Source organism: Notamacropus eugenii, chromosome 1 (assembly GCF_028372415.1).
Source record: "Notamacropus eugenii isolate mMacEug1 chromosome 1, mMacEug1.pri_v2, whole genome shotgun sequence".
NCBI lineage: Eukaryota > Metazoa > Chordata > Mammalia > Diprotodontia > Macropodidae > Notamacropus > Notamacropus eugenii.
In genome coordinates this window covers 640,631,007-640,650,813 of record NC_092872.1, presented here as the reverse complement: position 1 = coordinate 640,650,813, position 19,807 = coordinate 640,631,007, and the positions used below count along the sequence as shown (strand labels likewise).

General features: G+C 38.8%; 1 protein-coding gene across 1 annotated transcript in view; it reads right to left on the bottom strand.

The window, feature by feature from the left end:
• Positions 1–18,796, bottom strand: part of VPS54 (VPS54 subunit of GARP complex) — a 70,681-nt gene extending 51,885 nt beyond the window's left edge. The window contains exons 1-5 of the mRNA XM_072635416.1: positions 18,659–18,796; positions 4,874–5,035; positions 4,177–4,418; positions 1,186–1,264; positions 295–329 (exon numbers count right to left, since the gene is read on the bottom strand). Coding sequence (XP_072491517.1) covers positions 295–329; positions 1,186–1,264; positions 4,177–4,418; positions 4,874–5,009 — 492 coding nt within the window. The 5' untranslated portion in view covers positions 5,010–5,035; positions 18,659–18,796. The remainder of the gene's footprint in view (positions 1–294; positions 330–1,185; positions 1,265–4,176; positions 4,419–4,873; positions 5,036–18,658) is intronic.
• Between the last annotated feature and the right edge of the window lie 1,011 nt (positions 18,797–19,807).

Sequence of the window (19,807 nt, the reverse complement as noted above, 5' to 3'; positions counted from 1 at the left end):
TCTTCAAATTTTTTTCCCCTGGTCTTTTCCCCTGAATTAATATAGAGAGAAGAAAAATTAGCTAGAAACTATAAAAGTAACTTTCCTAATCTCTAATTTTCATTAGGCTTAAGGGCAAGTTGACTAACTTCCTTGGGCCTCAGTTTCCTCATCTGTAAAATAGGGGGTTGGACTATGACTTCTAATTTTCCTTCCAGCTCCAGATCTATGATCACATGAAGAAGGAGCTCAAGGTGAGCTATTCTTGAAAGACAAAATTCTGAAAATCTGAAAGGCAGTTTTTCTCTAAAGTACCTTAGGTACTTGCTCCAGATCTGTCCTGGATTTATCTGCAAGAAAGAGAAAAGAATGTGCGATGAAAACTTTTTATTTCACTGTAGCCTTGATCAAAACTTCTTGTAGCTAGGGGACCACAACACAATAACTACATCAACATTCGTACATTTGCCACCCATGTTTCTGGTTCCTGTATGACCAGCACTGTGCTAAGCACTGAAAAGGAAATATTACGTGTCAAAGTCAGTTTCCATTAACTGTGTAGTTGCCTTAACAATCTTTTATGTTACATGTCTATTTTACTAGAGGAAACAAAATATTTTATAATGATCAACTGAATATAAAGTATTAGTGAGATTAAATCTGGTCTGTTTGGTAGTTACCACAAACTTCCATGAACTTTAAAACAATCCAAGAGGAGACAGAAAATACAGCAGAGAAACTTTGTTTAAAATGATACAAATTCGAAATCTAATAACAACAAAAAATTTTTAAAAAGGCTTTAATTTAAGGAATAGAAAAATTAAGAAAAATTTTCATATTATATATATATCAACTCAAAGAATTACTAAAATCAAAGATTTGATTTTCTATGCAAAAGGCTGAAATTTTTTTAAAAATTGTTTTTCCTAGTCATACACAGTCTTCTTTGCCAAGGGTACTACCACCAAACACACATATTGGGATAGAGGAGGAGGAAAAGGAAGAAGAGATCTTATTAAAAATATTTTTTACAGTTATTATTGTAATAAAGTACAAAAATGTTACTAGGAAGTAGAATATGCACTTATTCTTATGGAGACAATAAATCCAAATTGTTACTTTCTTCATTCATTCATTCAATCAAGTATAAAAGTTCTTACGTTGCTCAAAGTACTATATTATATGATCTTAAAATATGTGCCATACCATGAGTATGTAAGAGAGTCCTATCAAAGGTATCTTTTGGAGGACAAATAGTCTTGCATCTCTCATGAATCTTCTCTCTCTATTAAAAAAAAAAAAAATCAAGACAGAATTTTGCCATCAGTACCAGAAGACAATATGAGTTTTCAAATCATAAAAATACTTCAATATATGCTAGTATAGTATGACCCCCAAATTTTCCAATTTTTGCCATTATTCTCAACAGCTAGGAATACAATTAACTCAAAAGTATATTTATGTGTGATATGTGGGAAATAACACTAGATAGGAGATCTACAGACAGGTTCAAATCCTGCCTCTGCCACTTATTAGCTGTGTGAACCTGGAGCAAGTCCTACATGCTAATATAAAATTTTATTCTGATTCCAGGTCAGGATCAGGAACTACAACTAGAACATGTCATTCTAGGGGATGTATGCAGTACAGTTGAAATCTGAAGCACTGTCCACAAAGGTGCAGTTTAGCATGGCAAAAACTATTGGACAATGAGTCAGGAGCTCTGGGTTCTACTCTCACCTGTCACTAACTCATTTAATGACCTGAAGCAAATAAATAAACTTATAAATAACCTTTCCTCATTAGTAAAAACAGAGGAAATATCTTAACTATCTACAGAGCTATTGTGAGGATATGATAACGGATGAGAAAGAACTATAAAATAATAACTGCTTGTAGCGCCAATGCAATATTCACAGCACCATAGCTGCCATAATTCTGAACTGGAAAATATAACGGACTCTCTATATGGAAGACAAAACCAAAACATTTATTTTAACACCAGAAAGCCAAATCCATCAGATCCATCAGAGCAACAAATCTATACACAACAACAATGCAGGGGGGTACCACCATCCCCAAGCCTTCCCCCTGCTAGGACCTTCCCACAAATGAACACTCGCAGCTTAGCTCCCTGCTGCCTCTCTCTCCCTCACCTCCAACTGCTGTGACCAACTTCTCTCAGCTCTGTTCACCCCTTCAGCAAACTCCGTCCACCACAGACTCATGTGACTCAGGCTTCCATGTGACTCAAGCAGGACACATGGGCCTATTAATGGATGGGAAAGATTTTCCCATCATGCAAAAATACATTAACAATACACCGCTATAAAAATGTAAGCTATTTCATAATAATGAAATCTGAATTTAATACTCAAGAAAAACTCAGTAAGTTGTTCACATACTTTGATTCAGGAATACAAAAGGAGATGTAGCATAACAATCTACATTAATTACAGCAACACAACACACTGATCTTTGAGCTAAGGGGAAGGCATAAGATTTAGACAAAATTTATATTCAAAAATTTTCAAAATATTGCTGAACGCCCTCTATCAACAAGGATTCAGTTTAGAACTCCACTAAAATTTGCAGTGAACTTTTTAGTCATATGAAATAGAAAGGAGCCTTATTTTTTTCTCTTCAGAACAAGGATAAAGTTTCAGGTATTGAACTATGTAATAACAAACAGCACTGTTACAATGTTGCCAAAGAAGTATTTATATAAACTCTTTCGTACAAAGAAGTATAGGCTTAGAAGAAACCATTAATAATACAGTGAGAGTATCCAAAATAGGAAACAACTTAAAAATTCAGACATTAAGCACCTAACATTTCATGCCTATTAACCAGCTTAATTAAGTTCAAAGGGTTGGCTACCATGTGATCATTTCTTTTCAGCCATAGAAACTTGAAGAATAATGTAACGAAAAAGCTGGAAAGGACAGCCAACTCAATGTATAAAGAATTGCGCTACCACTACCAAAAGATTTCTACGACGACAGACCAAATCTGGTAAAATAGAATTCAATAAAGATAAATGTAAGGTCTTTCCTACACTTGGGTTAAAAAAAACCACACAGGTACACAATGGGGATGGCGTCAGAAGACGAGTTCATGTGAAAAATTACTAGGAGCTTTGGTGAACAGCAAGCTCAACGTAATGTACTCATCAATAGCTCCATGGACACGCCAAATAGTAGGATGCTGAGTTTGGAGTCAGAGCACATGGTACAAATACCAGCTCTGCTAGTTACTATTTGAGAGACCTTAGGTAAATCACTTCTCCTCTTCTGGGCCTCAGTTTCCTCATATATAAAATATGAGAATTGGAACCAAAAAGTCTCAGGGTGCCTTGCAGCTTTATATCTACGCCTTCATGATTTTCTGAGGCTGAGGTGTTGTGAGGAGTAAGAGTGAAGAAATCTTACCTACATTAATGAAATCGAGATTCCTGGAAATACTGGCATACAATGAATGCATTCAGTTTAAGTAGTAGCAAGCAGAATCTCATCACAGCAAGTCACTGATTAATAGTCAAGAGTAACAGCTTAATACCTGGACCCATACTGAAACCAAATTTGATAAATAAAGGAAGAATACACACACATACACATGCACACGCACACACACACAGAGCTACACTTCAAAGGAATATAAGAAAAAGGAAAGGGGAGAAGGGGAGACCAGGAATTAGAGGCAGAGGGATCAGTCCCAAGAACAACAAGCTCCAAGGATATACAAAAATATTTATAGTTTTTTTTTGGGGGGTGGCAATGAATGGGAATATGAAGATTTAATTTAATGAGAATATGAGAAGTTATGAGGATACTTATCAATTGAAAAATGGATAAACAAGTTATGGTACATAAATGTGATGAAATTATGCTGAACTATTGTCTGGATGTTACCATACTGAACTGTTATCAGCATAATAACTAACCCAGGATTCCAGAGGACTACTGAGCAAATATGCTAACCACCTCCTGATAGAGAGGTGAAGGACTCAGAATTCTTACTGAGACAATTTTTTTGGACGTGGCCAATGTGGAAATTTGTTTTAATTTACTATATAAAATAATGTTTGCAATGGGAGTAAAAAAGTGCATCTTGACTGAGGAGAGGAAAGGGAGGGAGGAAGGAAGGAAGGAAGGGAGGGAGGGAAAGGAGGGATGGAGGAGGGAAGAATGATTCTACCTGAGAGATTTCCTGTTGATATATTGCAAAATGTTCTTTGCTGATTTGTGGGAGGTAGAATGAAGGCAGGACTTCTGTGTCCACAAAGTCTGGACCCCAAGTTTTTGTGAAGAAATCAGATTCTCTTTTTGCTAACCTAGGATCATTTAATGCTGCTGGAAGATTTACTTTGGAATGATAAATAGTCCATCTATGTTGATCTGCAACTAGAGATGGGGCATCACATAAACTATGTGAATCACCTGCAGAAAATAAAGAAAATTCAGTTTTTACAGTTGCTTTTAAGGGTAAAAGCTCATTTTAAGAAAAGAATATTGTAAATTTTACATAACAAAGTTAAATTTTACACGTGCATATATAAAGACATATGTGTATATAGTTTGGAAAACAAAAATAATAAATTCTATTTTACACAAACCATCTAAAATCACTTTCAGTAGTAAATATTTTAATCAAACAAATCTGTATATAACAATCTTAATTTTCCAATACTCAGAAAAATGTCCAAGACTTTCTATTTCATTCAAATCGTTACTTTCACAGGACTTAAAATTGTAAAGAGTTACCAAATATATAACTATACTATTTTAGGGAACTAAGATTTCCTCTTTTTAAGAAAAGCAAGTAATCTTCCGTCACTCAATGAATATGATATTTCACCATATGTTCTACTGTTTAAAAAAAGAGAATTCATTACCTGTGGGTTCCTTGGGACACACATCTGGCAGTGATTGTACAGGTCGAATATGTTTAGTAGAATCTACCTCCTTTTTAAAGAAAACATCACTGCTACTTGCTTGAGGCACTGGTGAAGAACTGTGGCTTGAAGCCATTGCATAAAATCACCCCTCAAATGGAACTAAATAGGAAAGAATAATAAACATGGATCAAATCATTTATCTAGTATACAATGAATTCAGATTATTTTCCCCCTAAAAAAACTTCAAAAGGAAATTTCTACCAAGTTTTCCTCTAGAAACAGAATTTGTCTGTAATTGGGAGGACCTGGCAGCACAATGGATAGAATATTATTGTGAGGATCAAATGCGATAATATTTGTAAAGAGCCTTGAAAAGTTTAAAGCACCATATAAATGCTACCTACCATTACGATTATTTTTGTTATTATTAAAATTTCTTGTGGAATGCAAGTATAATGGCTCTACAGTCTTGTGCCAACTGTTAAAAAAATGTAATCCACTAGAAACTATCATCAGATATGCTGAGACATTTACAAAAGACACAAATATAAAACATTATGTGATTAAGTTCAAAATGAATGGAACAGATGATAATATGTGCTTATAAATTTAGAAGACAGAACGATGAACTAAGGAAGTTCAGTAGAATTATATCAGCTGTAGACACAGGTGAACTAAGAGTTAAATAAAATATCTCATGCTATTCTTGTGGAAGGATAGAAAGATGAAAAGATTGGGGGGGAGAGGCTTGGGAGGAAGAGGTCAATGGTGCAAGTAAATCGACTGAGGTCTGGTTAAATGGGTGAACACTAGAAGTCAGCTCAGGAATAGGAATAAGAACCTCTCAAGAATGAAATTCTGAAGACACAAAAGAAATAATTCTTTTGAGTTGTGTCATCAGCTAATGTCTAAAAAGATCAACATGACTCTACAGTAAACTTGCCAACCACCTTAGATAGAAAAAAATATATATATTTGGTAAAAACAAGGAAAGTTAATAGAGGATGAATAGAAAAAGTATGGTACAATACTCTAAGCACAGTGTCTGGGCACAAAAGTTGAGAAATGAAAAGAAGCTACTGAGAAAAGCTAAAGATAACAGAAAAGTATTTTTTTGGTATTGCTGTTTTCAGTGGGGTTTTTTGGGGGGGAGGGGTGTTGTTTTCTAACAATGGAAAAATTATGTTTTAAAATAAAAGCCAGGATTGATGCTTAGGATGGAAGGCCCTATAATGATAGAATTTGGCTCCTGTCTCTGACCATGGCAACTGACAGTACAGAAGACAAGAGCCATTCAAATCCTATTTTGCTCCTGCATTGTTTTCCTGCAAAGGAAAAGAATCTTTGAGTGAAAATGTCTGAATAAATGTCTAACACAGTTAATATCCACATAAGCAAGGAGATATTAAGGGATCATCTAATTTCCTATGATAAGTACATAAATACATACATACTGCAATGTGTGAGCACACACATACAGTGTGTATATACAGATACAGAAAGAACTAGCAACTATAAGCCACTATCAGTGATCTATAAAAGATCAATAGAAAACTGTAAGGAATTTACAAGATAAATCTCCTGATTTTTTTTTTAAGGGAAGAGAACAGAATCTGAAAACTACAGGCCAATGAGTTTGCTTTCTATTCCTGGTAAAATTCTAGAACATATAATCAATGCAATAGTTAGTGAAGATGCAGAAGAAGTGGTAATCACAAAAGAGTCAGCACTGCTTTATTAAGAACACACTGTGCCAGTCTAACCTCATTTCCCTTTTTTTTAAACAGGGTTACTGGACCAGCAGGTCAAAAAAATACTCTTTATCTAGATTTCAGCCGAGCATGTGACAAAATTTCTCACCCTATTCTTGAGGAAAAGATTGTGGAGAGATGTAAACATGCAATAATACAATCAGACAGGCTCAGAACTGACTGGAGGACCAAACATAAAGCAGACGTTCATGGTCCAGAGTCAACTTGGAAAGTCTCCCGTGGAGTGCCCTGTGGATCTTTACTTGGCCCTGACCTCTCTAACAATGCTAACAATAACTCGAAAGTATGACAGCAATACTTCTCAGACAGAAATTTGGGAAGACTAGGTAACACCTAGAATTCAAAAAGATTCCGACAGGCTAGAAAATGGAATCAAACTGAATAAGAGAAATGGAATAGTGACAAATTATTCTGGGTTCAAAAAAATCAGCTTCGCAAGGGCAAGATGAAATTGTGGCAAAATAACAGCTCATGTGAAAAAATATGAGGCCTTCCTAGGAAAACATCTCACAGGCCACATGACCCACCCCCCTCACTTCATGGGTGATGAAACTCTGACCCAGGGAGCTTAAGCAAGCAGTGGAAGATGGCAGATGTGGCCTCCGAGATGAGACGTGCATCCAGCTCCCCTAACTTTAGATGGAGCCAGTGCTCTTTTCACTGTACCAAGCTGCCTCTCTAACTGACCTCTAAGAGTGTAAGTCAACACTGTGATACAGAAGCCGCATAAACTTTATTTCGTGGAGATTCATGCTGAAGAAACTGAGGATGTTTAGCCTGAAAACTGGGGAGAGGGGTATGAAGGAGGGAGGGAGACTTGACAGTTATTGAAAAAGGGCTACTGAATTAAAGAGGGATTGGACTTGCTCCGTTTGGTCCCAGACGAAGAACTAGGAGGAACAATGGGTGGAAATTATAAAAAAAAATAAATTTAGGTTTTCTGTCAGACAAATCTTTCTGAACTAATAAGCAAAAGTCAACTGGCTATCTCACGGGGTACTTATGTTAGCCTTCAACGAGAATCTTTAAATAAAGGTTAGATGACCACTTACTGGGCACAATGCAGAAAGTTGGACTAAAATAGCCTCCAGGACTACTATTTTTCTTTTTTTAAATGTACCCTTTTTATGTCGTATTTTGGGGTATGCTAAATGCTATTCCTTATATGTATTATTAGAAGTTCTGATAATGTTACTTGATATTATTTTGTGTTGCCTTGATGCCTAATTTTTAAAGCTTTTTCATCAACGGAATTGATCATGATTAACTCTGCACAGGCTTGCCACACATGGGCTAGCAAAACCCCATTACTCTAGCATATGACACTCTGGATGTCACTACATGACTAGCTATTCCTAGTCATAAAATGTAAAAACATATAAAAAGTTTTGTCAGTCTAAACATGTTACAAAAATGTCAGTTATTATCTATGTTCACAAATAATTAGAATAATGTAAGGCAATAAGGCATACTAGATAAAGTAATGAATTAAGAAACAGGAAAATGGGTTCAAATACCACTTTTGACCAGCACTACAATAAGAAATTTTGGCACACAAAATGAGCCCTCAAATTCTAAAGACAGGGACAGCTAAGTGGCACAGGCCCTAGGGTCAGGAGGACCTGAGTTCAATCCAGCCTCAGATACTTGACACTTACTAGCTGTGTGACTCTGGGCATGTCACTTAACCCAAATTGCCTCACCCCCCCTCCCCAATTTTTTTTTCAAATTCTAAAGACAAATTCAGTTGAGATATAGTTAGATAAAGACCCTGGGTCACATAGCTCTCTGGGAGAGAAATCCTAAACACCTACTCTACTGCAGGGTGATTAAAAAACCTGTAGCACCACCTCTGGGATGAAAGAGATGTAGACCATCTGGCAGCTTCCTGGTTTAACCAATTATTCTTATTAATTAGTTGATATTCAGTTTTTTTCTGTGTTGCTGGAGAATCAATATCAGTGTTCTCTGCATTTCAGTATGGGCAAAGTCCATAAGTCATTCACCTTGTTGAGACAAAAGGTTCTCATCTGTAAAATGGGGATGACAATAGTATCTCCCATGATAACCTACTCAAAAAGTTGTCACGAAGCTCAACTGAGATAAACTATTTTACAAATTTTTAAAAACTAAATATATTTCAGTTGGTATTAAGACAGTATAATAAATACTATAAGAGAATTATAAAGTACTATGGAAGCTCAGAATGAAGTGCTCAGAGCAAAGAATGCTTCATGGTGGAGCTGGCATTTGAACTGGTTTTTAAAAAATAGCATCCTGATAGATGAAAAATGGAGGATATCCTAAAGGTAAAGAACTGAGGAAAGTATGGGGTAGAAAAGCACAAAAGATGCCTGGAAAATAGTGACTAATGCAAAATGAATAAAGGGTAGGACAGATGCAGAAGAATAGTATGAGATTAGCCAAAAAACTAGTCAGAGATCATTATCATGGAAGGAAATCAACAGTGATAGGAGCAGCAGTGTAACCTAAATATGTCTGTAGGCAGAAGGGGGCAGAAGACAAGGAAAGTGAAGAAACTGAATATACAGCAAACAGAATTTCTCACACAACTGACATTTCATATTAGTTCAAGTAAGTTAAAAATAACCTCAGAATGTACTTCAGTAAAAATAAGTCCCTACTCCATGCTAGGTAATGGTGTGCAACAAGCAAAGCCCTTGTGTACCATGACCATCCCGAGGCATTTCTGTGCCCTTTACCTGCCACTACCACCTCTCCCTATCTGTCCTGTTTTTCTGTGTTGTAGTTTGTCCTTCGTTCTCGAATGTCACAAATTTAAAACCAATAAGCCAAGATAGCTAATTTTAATATATAACCCAAAGCAAAGAAAATCTGTTGCAAGAAAATTGCACAGAGGGGCATGACAAAGACAAATATTCAATCAAGTATTTTGTTTTACTGATTACCTTTACTTTTCTTTAGTAGGGATTATCCAGAATAGACTACATGTTTTGTTTTTTTAAATATCATCAGTCTTAATTCTATAACCATGAAGGACACAGACTTCAAATTCGAATCATGGAATTCCAGAGTCAGAGAAGACCTCAAAAGCTGGCTAATTCAACTCCAATCTGAACAGGAACCCCCTCTATAACTATTAAATAGCCATCCTGCCTCCTCTTGAAGACCTTCTATGAGGGAGAGACAAAGTTATCACCTCCCAAATATAGACAATTCAAACTTTAAGAGACCTCTAATTTTAAAAATGTTCCTGACAAGTTAAAATCTGTCTCTGTAATTTCCACCCATTACTCCTAATTCCACCATATAGGGCCAAACAACAAAAGTCTAAAGCCTCTTGTACTCAACAGACTTTCAAATATTTGAAGAGGGCTATCATGACCTAGCAAGCTTTCTCTTTTCCAAGTTAAAATATCCCCCAGTTCTTTCAACTAACAAACTATTTCAACTAACAAATATTAATGAAGGTGGCTTAGAGAAATCATATTTTGAAAAATATTAAACTAAAGAGAAAGAAAAAAGATGTCTATTAATATTTAGTAAGAGATTCATTCTATAAAATCTAAGGAGTCATATGGTAATGTCCAAGATGGTCCATAAACCTAAGATACTTCAACTTTCAAAGCTCTGTTAAATACCACTAACTAATCCACTTGCCCATTAACCCTATCCCACCCCCAATGAATCAGTTAAGGAGATCCCTCAAAAAAAAAACCTGTCAAAGTCCTTTCCAAAGGCAAAATGAAATGGGAAGGGGAAAATGAAATGGTTTAGCTTGAATTAAAAAAAAACCTGATACAGTAAACACAACCATTTTTAAATATTTCAGTTTAGGGGGGGAAATAAAACATTTTTTTAAACTAAGCAATATTTTCCACTACAAAATAGTGGCAGTAAACAGTACTTGATCAGCCAAAGATAGTATAGCATTTTACAAATATATCAATCATTCCTTAAATGTTTCAAAATTAGAAAAAGAAACAAATCTACCCAAAATGTTATGTTAACCATTAAGATTTTTTCCCCAAAGTTTAATCACAACAAACAAGAGCACCTGCTCAGCTGGAGACAGTATTGCACAACTTAAAAAAGTAAAAAAAAAAAAAATAGCTCTCATGCTTTTACAAATCTGAAGATAGCTAAACAGTAGGTATTCTACAAAGGTTTCAAATTTATTCCTGTGCATCCTACTACTTAAATAAAGCAAACCTAGGTCAGCAATTCTCAGAGTACGGTACAGGGACACAAGCACATCCCTGAGGCCCTCTGGGGAGAGGGGAACCTCAAGGTAAAAGTTATTTTCGTAACAATAACAAGAAGTTTTAATTTATGATACAGTAAATATGAATACATCTAACCCACACAAACAAAAGTTCTTTGGGGCAGTCTAAATAATTTTAAAGAGTGTATTAGGGACTTGAGACCAAAAAGTTTGAGAACTACTGGCCTATGCAATAAAAATGTTTGATAATGAAGACTAGGTTCTAGGATGTTTGTGCTAATTGGCCAATTTCTGAAGTTAGAATCTAATTTCCACTTAATTTTTTTTTTGCAATAGCTGTTAATTAGTATCAGCTGTCATAGATAAAACTAGTTATTAAAACTGCTGGATTTTATGAGAATGTAAAGAATGTAAATGTATCTGATCTATTTCCAAGTATTGAAACATATAAAATCATGAATGAGGAAAATGAAATGTCTAAGTATAATACAATACCTCCTCTAGTGAATGAAGAGAATGAATTCCAACAGAACAATTCTATAGCCAGAAACATTTTTATTAGCTATAGTCCAGGAAGGAATTGAAAGAAAATTTTCCTAATAATTAAATCTATCCAAAAAGTGGAATGGGCTGCCTTGGTCAACAGTGATTTCCTCTTGCTGGAGGATATATCCAGCCTTCAGGTTAAATGAACACTTTCTGAGTATGCTGTAAAACAATTCTTGTGGAGGTATGCATTGTACTAGATGGCTACTGAGATCCCCTCCAACACTGAAATAATGTAACACATGTTCCCTCTCTTCTGCATACCTCAGCGGGATATATATCTTTGTTCCTACCTTCCACATGAAGTAGGTTCTAGCCCCCTAGCCTTTTTAGCCTATATTAGGGCTACTCTCACATCGTTCTGGATCGTCTGCTGCTTGGAATCACCTTACAAATAAGATACTTAATTTCAGAATTCAGCAAATTTAGTATTCTGTAAAGTCTGTCTCAAACCCTGACCCACCTGCTACTGACTTCAATACCTGAAGAAGTTACCAGCACCAACCTAGTAAAGAGAAGACTGGCGTTTCCCATGGTGTAGTTAAAAAGTGCTTCAACTATGTAAACAAAAGTCATCTGACATGTAAGAGCCTCAGTTTCCTCAAGAAGGATAACAATAGCACCTACTTCATCGGGTTAACTGGGATGTTCAAATGAGATGACACTTGTACAGTATTTTATTACATATTTAGCAGCCATTACTATTATTCCCTCAACTCCATTCTGCTCATATTAATTTTGCTGAAGTCGGTTGGTTTCCAGAGAAGGTTGTTATCATGGTACTTGGAAATATATTAGCATAAATGGCACAGCAGTCTCAATACAGACACTAAAAGTTAAATTCTCATTTATCCATATAAAAATTATTCTCTTTGAGGCTTATCTGCAGTGAATTTGTGTTCAAGGTCAGTAACCCTCTTCACTCTTTCCTAGCACAATACTAAAGTCGTTTTCTGCTGCCACAACCAATTCACACTTAGCCATTATATGTTTTAAAGTAATTTCAATAGTCTGAGTTAAACAAAAATGGGAAGGTATTTCAGTGGGAAATATATATACATTAATATAATACATTACTAAAACAACTATATATGTTTTGATTATTAATTATCTAGAATTACTGCACTATAGTCAGTCCACAAATTGACAAGCTAATTTTACAAATGAAAGCTTTTTTTAAAAATTATCAGAACCAGAAACAGGGCTCCAGGGTTCTAAGGAGATAGCTCCTTTGTGAAAGAGTTATATATAAAGACCTAGATAAGCGATCTCCCAGGATGAGAAGACATGGATGAGTTATTCTTGATATGAGATAAGGGAGTACTCCCCATCAATGAGAAAAGAGATCTGCTTAAGTATTATCATTTTCATCTTGAATGTTTGAAGGAAATATTTCAATACCTTAATTCAACTATATCCTTCCCTGAACGGTACCAAGTATCAGAAATTTATTGTTTATTTTGATACTAATTATCAGTTTGACCAGATTATTTCTTTTTTTCCTCTTATAAACTTCTTCTAGAAATTTACTAAAAGGCATTAATAGCCAAAACACAAAATAAGTTAACATAATTATTATTAAATTCCATAATATCTCATTTAAGAGACAGCTAGTATTTACATGGTACTTTCAGGTTTGTAAAAGACTTTGGATATATTATCTCATTTGATCATCCTGACAACTTTCTGAGGTATAAGAATACCCATTTTATAGATGAAAAAACTGAGGCTTAGATGTTGACTTGACCAGGATCACATAGGGAGAGGAGAGAGCCTCTTTGTAGTAAAATGATTCATGACCACATTCTGTCTGTTTCATACACTCAACTCCTCATGCACTTAAAAAAAAAAAGCTACTTTTATGAATATAAAAGCTATCTTGAATCCATGATTTAATTCTCTACAACAAAAAATTTCTCCCAGCCCCCAAAAGTCTTTAAAACAAAAGAAAAAAAAAAAAACATGCTATCCTTTAAATCCCATTCAACTATTATCTGCAGCTTTCCGGCTCACTCTTGAGTACCATCCCCAATATTTCCATAACTAAGGCTGTTTAAGAAATTTGTTCAAACTGGTTGAACTCTCACTTCTCTCTTTATCATAGTTGTAAACAAAGGCTGACACAATTTTGTGAAAGTAGAATAATGTCTTTTCCCTCATTAATGTGAGAAAACTGGCACACATATTAAGTGCCTAATAACTGTTTGCTGAATTGAATAAAAAGTGTTACTCCACCGTACATGAAGATGACCCTGGCCTCTTGGATCTAGGGTGGGAAGAGACCATCTAGTCCAACATCTCATGGATGAGACAACTGAGGTCTAGGGAGGTTAAGTGACTTACCCAGGTTATGCAAGCCTAGATCTCACCTCTGACTGGCACAGAAGCACTGACCTGCCTGTCCTGGTGGCCTCTACTCCTGGGAGTTCACATACTGATGCTCCTACAATCTGCTAACCCAAACCTTTGCAACATGAGATTATAGGCATGTGTGCCATTGCATGTAACTAAATATCTATTTCTTCAAATCCATGGGTTATTTGTGAAATTTCACATTTATCACTGTTCTCTGCTACCACTTCTCCCAAGAAGGACGTTCTGAGTTATCAATGTGCAGAAACATGAGATGCTCACTATAAACCAGCCTTGTAGGTTAATCTCCTTAAAGGTGTCATAAACACTGTGGCTCTCTCTGGGAGTTTAAATCAGTGACAAAGGCTAACTTAAGGGAGTGCTGGCAGATGGAGCTTCAGGCTTTCCATATTTTAGCAGCCTTCAGAAATCCCTTTTCAAAGAGGTCAAGCTTCATGTGAAGTTTTTACCAACCACTAGTTGAAATTCTTCCATTCTTCTCTCCCTGCTCTTCCCCCTCACTTTAAGAAGATATTCAGATGGCATAGAAATAACGACAAAGTGGAGAGGGCTTCTGATCCTTATCTATGTTTCTAGATAGAGAGCTGTCCTGCATGAGCAAATAGGTCTATCTACCTTCCTAAGGCAATCTGAAAGCTACAGTAATTGGTAAACTGCTTTTAAGATTCAAGAATTTCACTGAAAATAAGTATTAAGTAAACAGGTCTTCCACAAATTTTCTGAGGTGGTAATGGAGCAGAGGAGAAGCCACCCAAATACCCATATATTTTTTAATTTCTGAAAATTTAAAAATTATAACCAAAAGGAAAATAGCCCCATAACACACACACACACACACACACACACACACACACACACACACACACACACGATCGCGCGCGCTCTCTCTCTCTCTCTCTCTCTCTCTCTCTCTCTCTCTCCATTTTATGATGTATTAGCAGAACTGTCATGTATATGTTTATAGTGAAAGTAAAGGCAAATTAAAAGCAAAGCCAAAGTGAACTCTTCAACTCCCAAACTTTCACTTCTCCACTATACTTTAAATCACTGGTACCAAACTTAAGTATATACAGATTCCTGCAGACACAGCAAATTGGCTTAGAAAACAACAAATTAACATTACCTGTTGTATTCCTTTTTAAGGGCAACAAGATGGCAAAGTGGATAGAGCACCCAAGTGGATAAGGCCTGGAGTGAGGAAAACTCCACTTCCTGAATTCAAATCCAGCCTCAGACATCTACTGATGTGACCCTGGGCAAGTCACTTAACCCTGTTTGCCTCAATTTCCTCATCTACAAGATGAACTGGAGAAGGAAATAACAAACCACTCTAGTATCTTTGCCAAGAAAACCCCAAATGGGATCACAAAGAGTCAGATGTTGTAAGGGGCACTGACCGCCACACCATCTGGGACGCCACACTGACGGACATCAGGTAAACTGAGTCCAGAGCAGGGAAGGGTGAACAAGATGGCACTGGAAGGGATGGCCCCACCCCTGGTTTGTTGCTGTCACTATAGTTCCAGCTTGTGTTCATTTCTATAGTTTCGGGTTTGTGTATGTGTGTTACCATGGTTCACTGGGCTAGCTGGCAAAGACTATATAATCAGAGTGCTTGCTTGAATAAATCGGAGTTGCTTCACTGACACGCTCTCCCGCCTCATTCTTTTACTCGCGAGCTCCACAGGAGGACGAGCAGCCTACTGGCCAGGCATAAGACTTGCTCCTCTCGGTAAGCTATGCCGGCACCAACTTGGCACCCACCAACATGGGGCCAAAGCAAGATGTGACTAAAACGAATAAACAATAAATGTTGTATTTTTATTTATTTTCTAAAACATTTCCCAATTCCATTTTCATTTGTGAATTTTTACACCTCTGCTTTAAATGTTCTTGAACCACATAATCAAAGGATCTACAACCAGAAGCAGTTGATGGGCTCAGTGGATAGAGGGGCCAGCCCTGAAGCCAGAAACACTTGAGTTTTAAATTCTGCCTCAGACACTTGTGTAACTTTGGGAATGCCACTTAAATTCAACTTTCTTCAAATGTAAGATGGGAATTATAATAACCTCTGCCTCCCAGAGCTGTTATGAGGATAGAATATTTGTAAGATTTGTAAGTAAAATACAGTACATAGTAAGCACTATACATACATACATATACATGTATGAGTATGTGTGTTGACACACATATATATGCTAACTATTATTATTTCCTAAATCACAATATCCTGATCCTATAATAGGAAAGGAGAGGAAGAGAATTTCATAATAAATAAAATTTCTTTTCCATAATAGTCCTTCAACCCACAAAAGATGTAAGGTCCTTTGAGTCAATCAATTAAGTACCTGCTATGTGCCAGACACTAACCAGTTTGGATACAAAGAAGGGCAAAAAAAGAAGCCCCTGCTCTCAAGGAGCTCAGTCAAAAGGAGGAGACAAGCTAAGCACAAACAAACTATACTCAAGATAAAGTGGAAATAATCAATAGAAGGAAGTTACTCCAATTAAGAGGGGTTGGAGAAAGCCTTCTTATAGAAGAAGAAATTTTAGCTGGGACACGAAGGAGGCCAAGGAAACTTGAGGGAGAGGATCCAGGCATGGGGGCCAGCCAGTAAAGACGCCTGGAGTTGGAAAACAGTATCTAGTTTCAGGAAGAAGGCCCCGTGTGGTTATCACCAGCAGCAAGCACATAAGTGCTTAACAAACTGTGAATTGAACTCTTATAATAGTGAATGTGAATAACTGAATCAGTTTTGAAGCAATGATTTCTAATTTTTTCCAGTCCTCCAAACTTCATATTGAAATATGCTAAAAAAGTTCTGTGTTACTTTGTTCTCACATGTTTTTGAAATGGTATTAACGATTTTTTAAAACTGCTGCTTATTTCCAAATAAAACAAAAGCTAGCTAACAGCACTTAAGTTAGTCATCTTCAAGAATCAAAAATTTTTAAAATTCATATTAGTGACAATATAAATCAATAACTAATTTCTATATAGTTTTTTAATATTTGCTAAGTATTTTACATGCATTAGTCAGCTGAGCATCAAAAGGGCCTATTAAGAAAAGTATTATAGTCATTTTTGTCCTTACACTTGGACAAACTGAGTAGTAGAGTTTAAATGACTTGCCCAAGGGTACAACTCACAAAAAAGATGTCAGAAGGATGCAAACTGAGTCTTCCAAACTCCAAGTTCAGCTTTATCTATTACATTATAAATCTACCTTATAACCAATTTTGACATTGAGATGAGACAAAAGAAAAAAATTTAAAATTAGCTCCACAAGCAAGATTTCTGACAGTTTCTTAAAATCATAACATTTTATATTTTGATTTCTAAGATGACATTAATTTCTAATTCAGGTCCATTTTGTTAACACCTCTATAAAAAACCTCAACATACATGTGTACAGATAGATAACCATTACTTATTTAAAATCTACTTTCTACTCAATATTCTGTCACCAGCGAAAATACACTTCAGAAATTCCTTGTTGGTGACATATATACTACAACAAAATCATTTCGAGAATCCTTGAAGTTTATAGTAATAGGAAAACCAGAATTTTTTTTGTTCTGCAAAGAACCCTGAAAACAATTCTCCTTTCTTTAGAAAAAAAGAAGCCTGTATCCAGAATTTTCAGATACACTAGGTTTTCAAAAAATAATAGTAAATACATGCACTATAGCATGGAACCAATGTAGTCCATTACGGTAAAGTTGTACAAATTTCTAAAAGCCCCAATGACTAGTAACAAAAGGATACATATACCGAATGAACACCTTCACCAGACTCTCCAAGTGGAGATCTGTCAATGTCAATTTCCATGTAAGAGACATTCCCACGGAGCTCATTAGAACCTGACTTCAGTACAGAGACATTCAAAACAAACAACTCCCATCTTGGCCTCAGTCCCTTTTACAACAGCTCAGGAAACCTTCATCGAAAAGTTGTTTTGCAACTGGGAACTCTTAGGACATTAAAAACTTACTCCCGATGCACCATAATCCGCAACACAAATTATCCGATCACACAGGACACAACGCTCACCATCTAGCCACCCAGCATGCACATGGGGGGAAACGAAGGCACTTTTTCAGGATTCAAATCGATTAGCTTAGTAAGCATTTTTCATTAAAGCGCTCTGAGTTTTACAAATCACGAATCTGGCAACTAATTTGAAAATGAACAAATACTTAATTCGGTTATTTTAAAAAAGGGAAAATCCTGCTGAAATGTTTTAAAGCCAGGTGAAAGTTGTTTTTTTTAAGGTATGGGAAGATTACAGATGTTACTCCCTTCTGGTATGGCCAATACACCAAAAATGCCAGTACTGTGCTGGGCGCGGGGAGAATAATAAAAAAGGGGTCCCTTATCAGTGGTGGGAGGGAAGGGGAGGGGAGGAGGCCCCTCCAGTGTTTGCGGCTCTGCAGAGAGGAAGGAGGGTCACAACTGGGGAGCACTGCCAGGACCAGACGAAGGGAAGCCCCCCCAAAGCAGGGCTAGCTGAACCGGGGGTGGGGGGGGGGCCGGGAGGCAGGAGAGCAGGCTAAGGACCTCCGGGGTGACAGGAAGCCTCAGCCTCTAAACTTTCCCCACGTCCTGGAGGTCCGGGGGAGGGCCCGAGGGGTGGCGGCCCCGTGCCCAGCAGCTGGGGTTGGGACTGGGGCTGTCCCTGCCGGTGACCACAGCCCGCCCGGAGGTCCATGGACAGTGGCCCAACTGGGCAGGCTCAGGGCCCAAGGTGCGGACGGTGGAGAGGAGAGCCAGCGCCGACCCTCCCTTCCTGCCCCCCCTTTCTCTCTTATCCCACCGCACCCCGCTCCAAGCGGCCGGAGGTGCGGGGGGGTGTTCGGGGGGCCGGCTCCATACTGTACCTGCGAGTCCCGGGCAGCCGCCCCTGGGCGAGGCCTAGCGCATGGCCGGGCGCCCCTGGACCTCCACGTCGCCGCTGCTGCTGCAGCTGCCGCCGGGCTCGGGCCGCCGCCGCCGCCGGCTCTCGGCACCCCGGGAGCCGGGCTCGGGCCTCGGCCCGGCCCCCGCGCCGGCGCTGGCCCGGACTGCACGCAGAGGCGCAGGCCCGCCCCGGGCCCCGGCTCCGCTCCCGGGTGAGGGGCGGCCGCGGCGGCTCCTTCACGTCTCCGCCGGGCGTCCCGTCAGCCCGCAGTTCCCCCCGGGTCCGCAGCGCCGCCTCCGCCGCTGCCGCTGCCGCCGCCGCCGCCGCCGCTCCCACATCCCCGGCCGCCAGAGGAGCTGCAGCTCCCGCCGCCGAGTCTGCCGCCACGACACCCGGCGCGGCCCGCCCCGACCCGGCCTGGCCTCGGGCTGACGCCGCCGCCGCCGCCGCCTCAGCGACGGCCCCCCAGCCCACAATCCACCGCGGCCCCGCCAGCCCGGGCTGGAAGGCCGGGGCTGCAAGGCGGGGAGGGCGCAACGCCCCCCAGACTCCCCCCGCGGCCGGGGAGGCCCCTCCCCAACCCCCCGAGGGGTGCCCACAACGGGCCGCCCCGAGCCCGCCGAACAGCCTCGTCTTCTTTCGGACAGTCTGTGGGAACTGTCGGGGCCTAAGTCCTTGTTCCAGCTTCTTGGGGTGCCCCCCCATCTCCCATCTCCCTCCACGTGGGGTTTAACCTGCCCCTGCCTATCACCCCTCAATTCCCAAGCTTCTTTAAATGCTCCAGAGTCACTAGGGGCGCCGGGGAGGGCGGTAGTGTGTTACACCCCAAATTGCCACATTCCCCCATCCCCTGCAAAAATATGTTCATATGTAATTAATACTAAATGCCTCCAAAAAAGCTGCCCGAAAGGGCTGGAAGGAAAAAAATACACTTTTCCCTCCTCTCTGCCCGAGCAAAGTTCCTTTAGCAAGGGAGGAGGCTGCCTCCTTCAGCTTCCTCAGCGACCCAGGGAAAGAGACTGCCAGCCCTCAGGAATGAGTGTCCCAACTGGCAGAATGGATAAAGAGCATCTACTCCCCTTGCTGCAATAAAATGCAAGTGTTTTAGAATAACTTTATGATCCTAAAT